The 15,405-nt window shown below is 40.9% G+C and overlaps 1 protein-coding gene across 1 annotated transcript in view; it reads left to right on the top strand.

Annotated features, from left to right (window-relative positions):
• LOC126248348 (patched domain-containing protein 3-like) overlaps positions 1–15,405 on the top strand; it is a 700,291-nt gene that overhangs the window by 399,728 nt on the left and 285,158 nt on the right. Inside the window, exons 4-5 of the mRNA XM_049949258.1 lie at positions 718–924; positions 11,989–12,106. Coding sequence (XP_049805215.1) covers positions 718–924; positions 11,989–12,106 — 325 coding nt within the window. The remainder of the gene's footprint in view (positions 1–717; positions 925–11,988; positions 12,107–15,405) is intronic.

The following is a 15,405-nucleotide window of genomic DNA, read 5'->3' as shown; positions in this document are numbered from 1 at the left end:
ATTTCGACAAGGCACCACTGCCAGTCACATAGAGGGGCCCAGCCAACATGGCATGTGATAAGTCAAGCACTTCATTGTGACAGACTGTTGGATTGCATCATGTCACCTTACCATATTCCCATGCCACACATCAGACTTTTCAGGCAGCAAGCTGGCCTGTCTGCCCACATGTTGTGAATCCCACTAGGAAGGTATTGGCACAACATTCCACATTTACCTTGTGCTTTCATGATGAGAGCTAATAGCTATTTTTTATTATATTACAGGAGCTTACAATTCATGTTTATCATTTTTGCATTTAAGAATTAATTTTAATTTTTAGAAAAAGTGTACTGTATGTTACACGCCAGTAGGTTTCTTGTTTTGTAAGTTAGAGAGTAGTACATGGTTAAATTCAACATTTACAAGTAAAATACAACATTTACTTTATTTATGTAAATGGCTCAAATGGTTCAAATGGCTCTGAGCACCATGGGACTTGACATCTGAGGTCATCAGTCCCCTAGAACTTAGAACTACTTAAACCTAACTAACCTAAGGACATCACACACATCCATGCCCGAGGCAGGATTCGAACCTGTGACCGTAGCGGTCACGCGGTTCCAGACTGAAGCGCCTAGAACCGCTCGGCCACAATGGCCGGCTATTTCTGTTACTGTGTTACTGTTAATTCTATACAGATGACGGTGTGATTTCTGAAGCTGTTGTCTTTTTCAGGTATAATACGTGGTTTGAAGGAACAGAGGGTATTGACTTGAGTGCCTTTTCTGACTTTATAGACATTGACAGTATACCAATACCTAATGAATGTTTGTATCAGAGCATACTCAAATTGTGGACTGTTAATGGAATCGTCAAAGAAAATCTTGTAAATGAGACTCAGGAAATGATTAATAAAAAAGTTTCCACTGCATTAATGGCCAGGTACGTCCTATCACAGTTACACAGATATTTATTCAAATAGGAAAACCCATACATCAATTAATTTACATATGCAATTTGTCACAATTAAAAATAAAGTCAGTGAACTGACAAATGGTATGTTGAAAGCAGCATGTATCATGATCATAGGTATCTCTCTCTCTCTCTCTCTCTCTCTCTCTCTCTCTCTCTCTCTCTCTCTCTCTCACACACACACACACACACACACAGGCACTATGGGAACAAAGGATATATTGCACAGACAGTCACCACCTGGAAAATTCAGAGAATTTCGTAATGAAGGGGTGAGCATTAAAACGGGGGGGGGGGGGGGGGGGGGGGAGTGATATCAGGATGATGGAGGTTTTCAGCCAGCATCTGAAGCCAGACACTTAATGTTCTGGTTGGCCTCTGGCTCTGAGCACTATGGGACTCAACTGCTGAGGTCGTAAGTCCCCTAGAACTTAGAACTACTTAAACCTAATTAACCTAAGGACATCACACACATCCATGCCCGAGGCAGGATTCAAACCTGCGACCATAGCGGTTGCGCAGTTCCAGACTGTAGCGCCTAGAATCGCTCGGCCACTCCGGCCGGTGGTTGGCCTCTGGCCACAGTTTGATAATAGCCATTCATTCAGCTACATAATTTGTTTGTGGTTATATCCATGTAGAATGTTGCACATTAATTAAATGGAAATTGACAAATGATGTGTCCACTTTCACAAGTGACTGTTCTTCTGATGGCATAATAATAATAATAATTGTATTGTCTTTAAGCCATTACAGCAGTAGACAAAGTCATACACATAATACAATACAGTACACTACATGCTATAAAAGAACAGAATTGTTAAGAACGTTACAGTTTAATATCACAGGTCATGAAATCCTTTATATTGTAGAATGGGTTTACAACTAACCAGTCATAAAGTGTTTGTTTGTATTGTTGCTCTGGTAAATTTTGGATAGCTTGTGGAAGTTTGTTAAATAATTTGTGGCCCATAAGTTCATAACTGTTAACTGATTTTGACAGTCTGTGGTAGGGCGTATAGATAGAGCTGTTTGTCCTAGTGCTGTAACAATGTATATTTGCCCTGCGTTTTACTTTAGGCAAGTTCTTTTTTGTGTAGATTAAAACGTAATAAATTTATAGGTTTATTACTGTCATGATTTTTTGTTGAGTAAACAAAGGTTTACAATGAGCCTTGTATGGTGAGCCTGTAATTATCCTAATAGCTTTATTTTGCAGCAATAGTATATCATGCACATAAGTGGAGTTTTCCCATAAAATAATACCATGGACCTTGCCGTTGGTGGGGAGGCTTGCGAGCCTCAGCGATACAGATGGCCGTACCGTAGGTGCAACCACAACGGAGGGGTATCTGCTGAGAGGCCAGACAAACATGTGGTTCCTGAAGAGGGGCAGCAGCCTTTTCAGTAGTTGCAGGGGCAACAGTCCGGATGATGGACTGATCTGGCCTTGTAACATTAACCAAAACGGCCTTGCTGTGCTGGTCCTGCGAACGGCTGAAAGCAAGGGGAAACTACAGCCGTAATTTTTCCCGAGGAAATGCAGCTTTACTGTATGATTAAATGATGATGGCGTCCTCTTGGGTAAAATATTCCGGAGGTAAAATAGTCACCCATTCGGATCTCCGGGCGGGGACTACTCAAGAGGACGTCGTTATCAGGAGAAAGAAAACTGGCGTTCTACGGATCGGAGCGTGGAATGTCAGATCCCTTAATCGGGCAGATAGGTTAGAAAATTGAAAAAGGGAAATGGATAAGTTAAAGTTAGATATAGTGGGAATTAGTGAAGTTCGGTGGCAGGAGGAACAAGACTTTTGGTCAGGTGAACACAGGGTTATAAATATAAAATCAAATAGGGGTAATGCAGGAGTAGGTTTAATAATGAATAAAAAAATAGGAGTGCGGGTTAGCTACTACAAACAGCATAGTGAATGCATTATTGTGGCCAAGATAGACACAAAGCCCATGCCTACTACAGTAGTACAAGTTTATATGCCAACTAGCTCTGCAGATGATGAAGAAATAGATGAAATGTATGATGAGATAAAAGAAATTATTCAGGTAGTGAAGGGAGACGAAAATTTAATAGTCATGGGTGACTGGAATTCGTCAGTAGGAAAAGGGAGAGAAGGAAACATTGTAGGAGAATATGGATTGGGGGGAAGAAATGAAAGAGGAAGCCGCCTTGTAGAATTTTGCACAGAGCATGACTTAATCATAGCTAACACTTGGTTCAAGAATCATAAAAGAAAGTTGTATACCTGGAAGAATCCTGGAGATACTAAAAGGTATCAGATAGATTATATAATGGTAAGACAGAGATTTAGGAACCAGGTTTTAAATTGTAAGACATTTCCAGGGGCAGATGTGGATTCTGACCACAATCTATTGGTTATGAACTGCAGATTGAAACTGAAGAAACTGCAAAAAGGTGGGAATTTAAGGAGTTGGGGCCTGGATAAACTTAAAGAACCAGAGGTTGTAGAGAGTTTCAGGGAGAGCATAAGGGAACAATTGACGGGAATGGGGGAAAGAAATACAGTAGAAGAAGAATGGGTAGCTCTGAGGGATGAAGTAGTGAAGGCAGCAGACGATCAAGTAGGTAAAAAGACGAGGGCTAATAGAAATCGTTGGGTAACAGAAGAAATATTGAATTTAATTGATGAAAGGAGAAAATATAAAAATGCAGTAAATGAAGCAGGCAAAAAGGAATACAAACGTCTCAAAAATGAGATCGACAGGAAGTGCAAAATGGCTAAGCAGGGATGGCTAGAGGACAAATGTAAGGATGTAGATGCTTGTCTCACTAGGTGTAAGATAGATACTGCCTACAGGAAAATTAAAGAGACCTTTGGAGAGAAGAGAACCACTTGTATGAATATCAAGAACTCAGATGGAAACCCAGATATAAGCAAAGAAGGGAAGGCAGAAAGGTGGAAGGAGTATATAGAGGGTTTATACAAGGGCGATGTGCTTGAGGACATTATTATGGAAATGGAAGAGGATGTAGATGAAGACGAAATGGGAGATAAGATATTGCGTGAAGAGTTTGACAGAGCACTGAAAGACCTGAGTCAAAACAAGGCCCCGGGAGTAGACAACATTCCATTAGAACTACTGACGGCCTTGGGAGAGCCAGTCATGACAAAACTCTACCATCTGGTGAGCATGATGTATGAGACAGGCGAAATACCCTCAGACTTCAAGAAGAATATAATAATTCCAATCCCAAAGAAAGCAGGTGTTGACAGATGTGAAAATTACCGAACTATCAGTTTAATAAGTCACAGCTGCAAAATACTAACGCGAATTCTTTACAGACGAATGGAAAAACTGGTAGAAGCGGACCTCGGGGAAGATCAGTTTGGATTCCGTAGAAATGTAGGAACATGTGAGGCAATACTAACCTTACGACTTATCTTAGAAGAAAGGTTAAGAAAAGGCAAACCTACGTTTCTAGCATTTGTAGACTTAGAGAAAGCTTTTGACAACGTTAACTGGAATACTCTCTTTCAAATTCTGAAGGTGGCAGGGGTAAAATACAGGGAGCGAAAGGCTATTTACAATTTGTACAGAAACCAGATGGCAGTTATAAGAGTCGAGGGGCATGAAAGGGAAGCAGTGGTTGGGAAAGGAGTGAGACAGGGTTGTAGCCTCTCCCAGATGTTATTCAATCTGTATATTGAGCAAGCAGTAAAGGAAGCAAAAGAAAAATTCGGAGTAGGTATTAAAATTCATGGAGAGGAAGTAAAAACTTTGAGGTTCGCCGATGACATTGTAATTCTGTCAGAGACAGCAAAGGACTTGGAAGAGCAGTTGAACGGAATGGACAGTGTCTTGAAAGGAGGATATAAGATGAACATCAACAAAAGCAAAACAAGGATAATAGTATGTAGTCAAATTAAATCGGGTGATGCTGAGGGAATTAGATTAGGAAATGAGACACTAAAGTAGTAAAGGAGTTTTGCTATTTAGGGAGTAAAATAACTGATGATGGTCGAAGTAGAGAGGATATAAAATGTAGACTGGCAATGGCAAGGAAATCGTTTCTGAAGAAGAGAAATTTGTTAACGTCGAGTATAGACTTAAGTGTCAGGAAGTCGTTTCTGAAAGTATTTGTATGGAGTGTAGCCATGTATGGAAATGAAACATGGACGATAAATAGTTTGGACAAGAAGAGAATAGAAGCTTTCGAAATGTGGTGCTACAGAAGAATGCTGAAGATTAGATGGGTAGATCACATAACTAATGAGGTGGTGTTGAATAGGACTGGAGAGAAGAGAAGTTTGTGGCACAACTTGACTAGAAGAAGGGATCGGTTGGTAGGACATGTTTTGAGGCATCAAGGGATCACAAATTAAGCATTGGAGGGCAGCGTGGAGGGTAAAAATCGTAGAGGGAGACCAAGAGATGAATACACTACGCAGATTCAGAAGGATGTAGGTTGCAGTAGGTACTGGGAGATGAAGAAGCTTGCACAGGATACAGTAGCATGGAGAGCTGCATCAAACCAGTCTCAGGACTGAAGACCACAACAACAGGATATGATGCTTTGGAAAAATGAGTAGTAAGATACTTGTAACATAATTTTTAGGTACGCAGTGCATTAATCGCCTTAACAAATAGATTACCCTAGACAATTTACCACTAATATACTTAATATGTGGATTCCAAGAAAGTTTATCACCCAAATATACCCACAAAAATTTAACACAACTAGGATCATCTGATGGAAGCTTGTCTTTTAAACTAAATACCATCTCCTGGGTTTTGCTTTCACTAAGCAAGAACCCATTTGCTTTAAACCAGAGTGAAGCTTGCTCAATTGTCACTGTAACACATGTTTTAAGGCTATTAAGATCATTACTGCTGTTCAGAAACGTTGTATCATCAGCATAGAGTACTGTTCTGGATTTAATAAATGATGGCAGGTCATTTATCATCATTAGGAAAAGGAAAGGGCCCAGCACGGATCCCTGCGGAACACCTACCTTAACTTGTTCTATACTGGACATTTCTTTCCCAACACAGACGGCTTGCTTACGGTTTTGTAAATATGATCTTAATAGCTTACGGCTGTTATCTTTAACACCATAAAAGTCCATTTTTTCGAGTAGTAGTGCATGTCCTACACTTATGATTAGGCTGGAATAGGAAAGGATGGATTGATGTATGGAACAGTCCTTGCAGCAGGGTCTTCCATAGAGACATGATCCTTAATGTCAAGATTGGGAGCAGGAGTATATTGTACATGTTTGGTGAGTAAGGGTACACCACCGTATGAAAGATGGAAAGGATAGTAGGAGAGTTTCAGGGTAAGACACAAGGTAGTTGAGGCCCTTGCAGGGATTGTTGTTCAGTTGTTCTGGTCCTGATTGGTATTAAGTAATGAATAGTATCATGAATATGCACAAAAATTTATTCAAGAGGGGGCAAGAGTCTGTAATATTTTATAGCGTGTCCCAGGTGGAATGGTCAATATTCAGGGATATGACAGGAATGATCACTCAAAGTGAAAAAGTCTAGTAAACATGGGCTCTAAGCTACATATCTTAAGAGCTGTGCACACTTATTCAATAGAAGAGATGTGTTTCACAGTAGCAAAGATGAACAAGTGCTCATAGCTGTTAAACCTCGAGTGAGCATGTCTGTGTATAAAGTGCATCAACCACAAATAACTTTCTCTTTTATTGGTCCACTGCTATTTTAAAATTGCGAGCCAGTACTTATTCCTTCATCATTGCTTCAGCTGACATAGTGATAAGTCGTGTTGCATACATCCAAGTGATCAGCAGTAATATAAAATAAACAGTGAGCTAGGTGAGAAAAATTTATAAATGATGCAAGAAAATGACCCCAATTTCGAGCTAGCAGCACAATCTCACAATGAGGTGGTTGCCTACAAGGTAATTAGTAATCGGATAAATGTTTGGCAGGGATCCAATGCAATGTTGATGTAGTATTCTGTATTAGAAATCACAAACATTTTAAGCTTATCCAAAAATTTTGATTCTTTGTTAGTCATTCAGCCCCAGCAGATGCAATATGCTCCGTCAGTACATTTTACATTATAAATTTTACAAAAAAACATTTTAAAGTGGCATCTTCATACTGGGCATTTATAAAAATTCTTCTGATTAATAAATTCAATGGGATCATTACTGTGAAGTGACACATGTACATGACAACAAAGTGATACAATGAAACTTTATTTTATTATTGTTTAATTAAACAGTGATTTAGCTCATATGTTATAAGTTTATTTTATAGTTGTTTAATTAAACTAAGATTAACTTGTGATTTACCTTTATAACATAAAGGTGGTTAATCTTTACATGTGTACAAAATACGTCATGCAGCTGCTGGTGTTATGAAAACTGGTGCGCCCATTTGAGGGTTAGGTTATGCATTTCAGAGCCCATGTTTATTAGACTTTTTTGCTTGAAAAGATTGCTCTTGTTGTATCCCTTTAAACAGACCATTCCTTCTCGGACACCCTCTAGTCATTCACTGAGGTTGGAAATATGTTCGGCTGAAAGAAGTCACACACACACACACACACACTCAAGGGTTGCAACTTTAATAGTGGAAACTATTTGTTTACAGCTCATACAAAATAGATACTTGTATCAAAGTTCTACTGACCTTCAAAGTAGTCACCAGCATTATGTATAATCCATTGCCAGCAGTGTGGAAGTCATAGGATACTCTTAGCAGTGCCAGTTGTGTTGACAGTTTCAGTGGCGCAGTCTATTGCCCGACGAATTTGTAGCAGTTCTGAAGCAAATGACGTGAAGTGTTTCCTTCAGTTTAGAAATCAAGTTGAACTTACAAGGGCTTAAGTCAGGGGAGTGCATTCGGTGGTATAGCACTTAGCAGCCCCATCAGTCAAACAAATCAGTAACAGCTTGCACTGTATGTTCTTGAGCACTGTCCTGCAAAATGAAGGTCAGGTCCAGCAGAAAGTGTCATCCCTTCTATCTCTTTGCTGTTCATTTTTGGAACACAACCTACGACCAGCTTAGAGGCAGATGTGATGACACTTTCTGCTGGACCTGGCAATAATTTTTTAGGACAATGCTCAAGCACGTACAGTGCAAGCTGTTACTGATTTGTTTGACTGATGGGACTGCTAAGTGCTATACCACCTACTGCACTCCCCTGACTTAAGCTCTCGCGAGTTCAACTCGATTTCAAAACTGAAGGAAACACTTCATGGCATTCGTTTCAGAACTGTTACAATTTCGTCGGGCAATAGACCGTGCTGCTCAAACTGTCAACACCACTGGCACTGCTAAGGGTATCCTACAACTTCCACATCATTGGCAGCGGGTTATACACAATGCTGGTGACTACTTTGAAGGTCAGTAAAACTTTGAAACACATATCTATTTTGTATGAGCTGTAAGTAAATAGTTGCCACTATTAAAGTTCCAAACCCTGTATATAAATATATAGTTAAGCATATTTCAATAATACACTGCCCAACAAAAAAAGTGAAGCACCCAAAACACATGGTTGGATGTCAGTGTAACTTCATACACTATTGGTGGGTACGTAAATGGTTGTAGTTGTAATTCTCTGTGATGGGTAGAATGGCCACCAAATTGTGTTAGTGTTATTTGAGTTCGGTGTTGATACCAGGCCTGGTAGGTTATATGAGGTCGTGAACAATATCAGATGTTGGGTGATCACTGTGAAGCACACAGAGATGCGGTGTACTCTTGTAAGGCACCATTATCAGCACCTGACAGAGTTAGAAAGGTGCCTCTTTGTGGGTCCCAATGTGGCCAGCTGGTCAAATCATCCAGTATCCAGATTCATTGGGCATTCAGATGTGCCAGTGGGCAGATGTTGGAATGCATGGGAGCATGAGCATGGGCATATCCATTGTCAAGGTTTTAGTCGACTGCATCTGATCACCACAAGGGAAGCTCACCAATTGTGCCCCAAGCACATTGCTGCCCCTTCACACCAGCTCCTGCCATCTGAGAACCTGGAACATTCTGTGTCATCCTGCACTATTGGTCAGAGTGCTAGAATATGAGATTATGTTCCCATGTGTAAGCTGCCAATAACATTGCAACACAAATGGCTGTGTTTGGAGTGGTGCCATGACTGGGAAGCATGGTCTGCTGATGAATAGTGTTGCTTTGTTTTCAGTGATGATAATGGTTCTACACTACTTCAGATGACCATTGTTAGCAAGTATGACAGCGACCTGGGGAGAGATCCCATTCTTTCATTGCTTTGGATGCACAGCAGTGTTACTATTGACCTCACAGTGTGGGGAGTCATGAGATATGGCTTCAGGTTACAGTTGGTAGTGATTGAGTGGACACTGATAGCACAACAGTATGTTACAGACATTCTGCGTCCTCATGTGTTGCCTCTCATGTGACATGATCATGGAATTATTTTTCAACAGGACAATGCACATCCACACATCAAATGTCTCTCTGTAAGCTGTATGCTAGTTGTTGAGCTACTCCTGTGGCCAATGGGATCACCAGATCTGTTCGTAGTAGAACATATGTTGGACCAGCTTGGACATCAATTCCATTCCAGTGCCAGTATCCAGAATGACAAAGACCAGTTACAACAGTGGGACAGCTTGCCTCAGGAGATGATAAGTGGCTTTTTGACGCCCTTCCCAACCAAATCAGTGCATGCATCTAGGCCAGAAAGGGTGCAGCGTCATATTGATAAGTGGGTTCATACTGCCAAGTATTTTGGAAAATTTAACTTTAAGTTCTGGTTGAGAATAACGAATTATTTAGGAGTAAAGGAGATGGCTCACCTAAAGGCAGAAGTGCTGTGTCATCAACAGATACACACACAAAAGGTACAGAGCTTTACTTTGCTAGCTTTTGGAATGGAATTCCTTTGTCAAGCTGTAGAAAATACACTTACGTGCGCATGCACGCGTGCACACACACACACACACACACACACACACACACACACACACACACACACACACACAGCCTATCACATATGCCTGTCTCCCTACATTGTGCTCATTAGACTGTCAGCTCTTTTCTGGTACATTGTGAGTGTACTGGGTTGAGACGGGGATGCAGTGTGGGGTGTGGTGTGGGATGGAGTGAAGCAGAAGGCAGGGAGGGTGTTGGGGGGAAGTGTCTAGCAGCTCGTGTGAGACTGGGGAGCTGTCCGTGGGCTAGGTAGGGATGCAGTTAGAGGGAGCACGTGGCAGACAGCTGAGCACACTTGATTTCACAGACTAGAGCATGAGGTGGCAGCACATAACTACCAAGAAACCTCCCTGGCCTAAACCCAAGGTAGCTCGCTGTGCCCCCCCCCCCCCATATAGTGTGTTTTTTGTTTGTTTGTTTGTCTGTTTGTGTGTGTGTGTGTGTGTGTGTGTGTGTGTGTGTTCCTTTCTTTACACCACCTCTTGCCTACTACCCCCACCCAATATGTGTCAGCTAGTTGTGTGCTGCCATCTCACGCCTAGTCTGTGAAATCGAGTGCTCAGTGATCTGTCATGTGCCCCCTCTACCTGCACCCCTAGCTGCCCATGGACAGCTCCCGAATCTCCCACGAGCCACTAGACACTTCCCCCCTCCCCCCCACCCCGTCCCTGCCTCCCACCTCTCTCCACCCCTCAACCCAGCCCACACAGCACCCCCACCTCACTCCAATACACTCACCGTGGGCTAGGAAAGAGCTGGCAGTCAAATGAGCACAATTTAGGGAGAGAGGCATGTGCATATGTGTGTGTGTGTGTGTGTGTGTGTGTGTTTGTATGCATGTTTCTCCTACAACTTGAGAAAGAAATTCCATTCTGAAAGCTAGCAAAGTAAATCTCTGTACCTTTTGTGTGTGTATCTGATGATGATGCAGTGTTTCTGCCTTTAGGTTAACTTCCATTTTATGATCACTTAAATAATCTCACATAGCCTCCCAACCCATGAAGTTTTATTTTGTTTCCCTTTCACCTTACGGGTGCTTCACTTTTTTTGTCAGGCACTGTATATGCAAACATCCCTTTTTCATCATAATCTTAATGCTTTTTATTCTTTTAATGTTGACTTGTGTAACTGAAGCTGAAAAAAAAGTGTTTTGAAAGCAGAGTTTTTTTTTGTGTTGGTTGGGTGAAGTTAAATCAGGGGCAGTATACAATGAGATATATGAGAAACCTCCTAAAATCATCCTCAAATTGTCTGGTAGGCTCCACTTTTAACAGCCTAGGATTGAACCAGGGTGATCCACCCAGTTTGTCACATTATTGTGCAACTGTGCCATTATGACTGCAAAATTCATAGTTTTATGACTCCATTTCCCATGAAAAGCCTTCCAACAAGTGAAAATGCAAGATATATAGTTATTGCTAAAGTCCTGCTTGTCAACATTAAATTTTCAGATTGATGGGATCACAGCAATCGGTGACAGAATTCTGTAATGAAAACACAGCTATTTCCTGGATTCCAGGAGGGGGCAGGTGACCCCTCTTGCACGCCTCCTCCTTGAGGATACCTGAAAACAAGTTACTCATGGCTAATCGGAAGATGCACAGGGAGTATTGGATGCATATGAAGATAAGGCATAAGAGATCCATTTCTTAACAAAGTGTGGAAGCTAGGGATGGTCAGAAAAGGCAAGACCTTCATCATACTGGGAAGGGGACTACTAACTGATGCAGACATGACATTGATGGCAATCAACCTGTATGGAACGGACTTTTTGGTGTGCAAGGGGTGGCTGCTGGTGAAATGGAAATATTGTTGTGATTTGTAGGTACTTGTGGTACTATCAATGAGGTGGAGGTTAGCATTCAGGAAGGTGGCTTGTTGAGCTGAGGAGAAGCTCATGAAAAAAGCAGGAGAGAAGATATTAAAGTACAAAAACCTTTTTATAGACTTTGCTCATTATTGAGTAATCAAAATTTGCTTTTCTACTTTTTTAAATAATTGCATTATACTGGCAGTGTCATGGTGGGTCTTTGGATATGTACTTTAAAATTAGTTCACATCTTCTTGTATTATAACAATGATTATTATTTATTTCCAGTTCTGATGTGAGTATACTGGATGACATCACTTCTCTCTTAGCTGGAGTGGAATGGAATCTTAACAAGACTGAAGTATTGGGAGCCAGAGCTACTATCATCATTTGGATGCTTGACAAGGTACTGTGACCTAAAAGTGTTGTTAGATGAACCATTAATTAATGTTCCTTTGTTATATCAGATTTTATTTCACAGACTAAATGTCAACACCAAATCATTAGTAATATATAAGCCCAACAATATAATGACCTGGGGTGAGTGGGGACGCTATGGTGTAGAAGTGGTGGAGTGGCAGGTTGTGGAGGCAATGGAGATGATCAGAAGTGGCTAGGAAAACTCCACTGCAAGGTATAACATATTTTATTTAGTCTTGCATTACAATGCCAAAGTGCTGCAATGCCTTTGCATTTGCCCTCTACAGGCACATGGTCCACTGGCAATTCCAGTGACATTAAAAGGTCCCAGCAGTGGGATGGCCATTTGACATCTATGTCCTGCTTTGCTAACACTGTTTACCTCACTTGGCAGGGCATGCCCAAGTTTGCACAATGTGGTCCAGAGTGAGCAGTGGCAATGGCATGTATGTCCACTGAATTCTTGCAGGTGGTCACTACTGCTGGGTTAGAAGCACACCCTGGTGCAGAAGGATGACAGCAATTTGATCCTGGCTGTGAACTGCTGCCCTCTGAGGCAGAATTTCAGTGCTGCCTTGGAGCCTGATGGACAGCTCATCAGGCCAGCATCAGCTGCTGGCTGGCCCAGGGCGTAATGGACACTTTCGTGAACCCGATGTCATGGAGGGTGCTGCCAGACTGTGCATAACTGTGCTAGAAACAGATGGTATTTATAGCCATTAATAGCACACCTTTCTGTGCTGTTACATTGCTTCCTGGCACATAGAAACCAACACATCTGTGTCTCAGCATTGTGGAAATACTCCACAGGCTGGCCTGTAGTTTCATGACCTTTCTGGAATGTCACCATGATTGTGTAGCTTGGCCCAGCTACTTTATGTGTACAAACAGGCTCACTTGTGACATCACATGTCAGTGCATCTATATTATCCTGCTTGCCTCACATACAGCTGCAGTGGAGTGGCTTTTAATTCAGTAACACCCAAAATTTAGCAATGGCACTAGAACTGTAAATTTCTCTTAGAGGGCAACCTACCATAAGAATGTTTTCTATATGTCTTTCAGCTTCAATGATGTGATTAAATCACAAGGGGAAAATCAGCAAAGAAGGTCTAGCAATATTCATACATAACAATAGGAATCAGATTCCAAATGGGAAGAGGTTATAGATATAATCACATATAGTTGCAGCAGTCTTCCAGACTATCTTACATAGAGGCTAATGGTACAAGTAACTGTCCCACTGAGACTTTATGGTCTACCAAAGATAGATATACAAGGAATTTCTCTTTACCCCATTTTAACATTATTGTACATCTGAAATACTACACAATAAAACATGTGGCTTCACTTTCCAGCCCTCTGGTAGCCAAATGGGAACACAATATCAGCTCAGCTCACATATTCTACAAACAAATGCTTGCCTTGATTTACTTTTCATTCAACATCCAATATTTTGAACAAACTGATGCTGTTGCTACAGGTAGCTCTTTGCCCCACGTTTCATGGAAGACTGCAAGGTGAAAGTACTTCAATCAATAATTCTGAAATCCACTTGTTTATTGAGATAAAAAAACCAATATATTTATGGTCTGACCACATGGGACCATAACAGCAGAGTCATTCTTAGAAAATCTAAACATTGTCCATACTAACATTTCTTTTGCTATTGAAATAAATAAAATGGAAACCCATCTTTTGTGGATATCATGATTCATAAAAAAAGTCACAAAATAGGTTCTTGTGTGGCAGAATGTATTATAAGCCAACACATTTTGGCTTGTATTTCTGAGCTACCAGATGTCATCACCCAACTCATTGTAGAATCGCACTACAGACAACTGTTTACAGACTAAAAACTGTATTAGACCCTGAACTGGTCAGTAGAGCTCCTTAGAAGAAAGACAACATAAATTTCATGAAATCTTGTTGCATAAATTTAAAGAATCTGTATTTAGAGATGATTGTGTGACCATTATGCTGTCACCAACATATATCTCACACAGAGATAATGAGAAAAATGTAAGTGAAGTTACAAGATGTACAGAGGCACTCAGACAGTCATTTTTTCCTTACTCAGTATGTGAATGGATTAGGAAAGAAATCTGATCATACTGGTATGATGTACCTTTAGTCATGCACTATACAATGGCTGCTCTACACCCTTGTATGTTTATGCGGAACAGATCCACTATTTGTTTTGACCTGCATGCATTAAAAGTTGTGACCTACCAAGAGATATGTGAAACCTAGCTATGATGGTTTTCTTTCCTTTGTTGGTGTTGTCTTATTCAGGACTGTCAGATTTTTCAAGAAATCCTAAATCAAATTAGTTTCCTCTGCATTGAGTGCACGTAGTGCTGGATACTGTAAAAGATTATGTCTTCTTAAGGTGGCCCCGAATATACAAGATATATACGTGAATTGCTATGAGGAGTAATATATCAGCGAGATGTGTCACATGGTTAAAATAGATGCAATGCATGTTGAAGTCACATGAGTCTAGATCAGCCAGGAAAATCTGCTATTGTCAACCATTGCCTTGATACAAGACTGGGCCATCACTGGTCAAAGAGCAAATAATTAGGGCACTGACAATTTGCCTGGATGCATATGCTGGGATCTGAAACATGTTGTTTGACTTCCCCTGTCACACAGTGCAAGATCTGCAGTTAATTTCTGTGGCAGATGCTCAGAATGTCAGCTTGTCCTGCGATGAAATTACAGACCCTCCCCTCTTCTGAGTGCCTACATTTTTTTAGTCAGGTATCATATAAACTGAACTATGACAATAGCTCTGAACTGAGAGTGGAACCTGAAGCTGAAGCAGCAGCATAGCATAAATATTACACCTTTACTATAAAAGTCACAGATGTTAATGTTGATAAACTGTTTAAGCCAGTAGTATTCAACCTGTGGGCCACCGCACCCTGGTGCACCGTGAATGACCCCCTGGGATGCCATGGATTTATTTTGTAGTTAGTGGCAAAGAAGACAGTTGGGGGAAATTTCATTTCTGGTTTCAGCCTGAGTGGCCTCAGAGGAATTCTACTTTAGCTGTTGGCCAACCTGCATAAGCAGCAATAACCTTCAAGCTGAACTATCATGTGTTACCACCAACAGTGGGGGCTGTTTTTTTCAACCAGTTTTTATTACGTTGTGACTTTGTTATAAAGTTGATAAAGGCAATAAACGATAAAAAGTTTTTAAATTTGTTAAGTGGAAGTTAGAAGCAAGAACTTACTGAAGACAACAAGGAAAGTAGTAATTAAGGTAGGGAATGCA

The sequence above is a fragment of the Schistocerca nitens genome, chromosome 3 (assembly GCF_023898315.1).
Source record: "Schistocerca nitens isolate TAMUIC-IGC-003100 chromosome 3, iqSchNite1.1, whole genome shotgun sequence".
Lineage (NCBI taxonomy): Eukaryota > Metazoa > Arthropoda > Insecta > Orthoptera > Acrididae > Schistocerca > Schistocerca nitens.
This window is presented reverse-complemented; position numbering and strand designations above follow the sequence as displayed.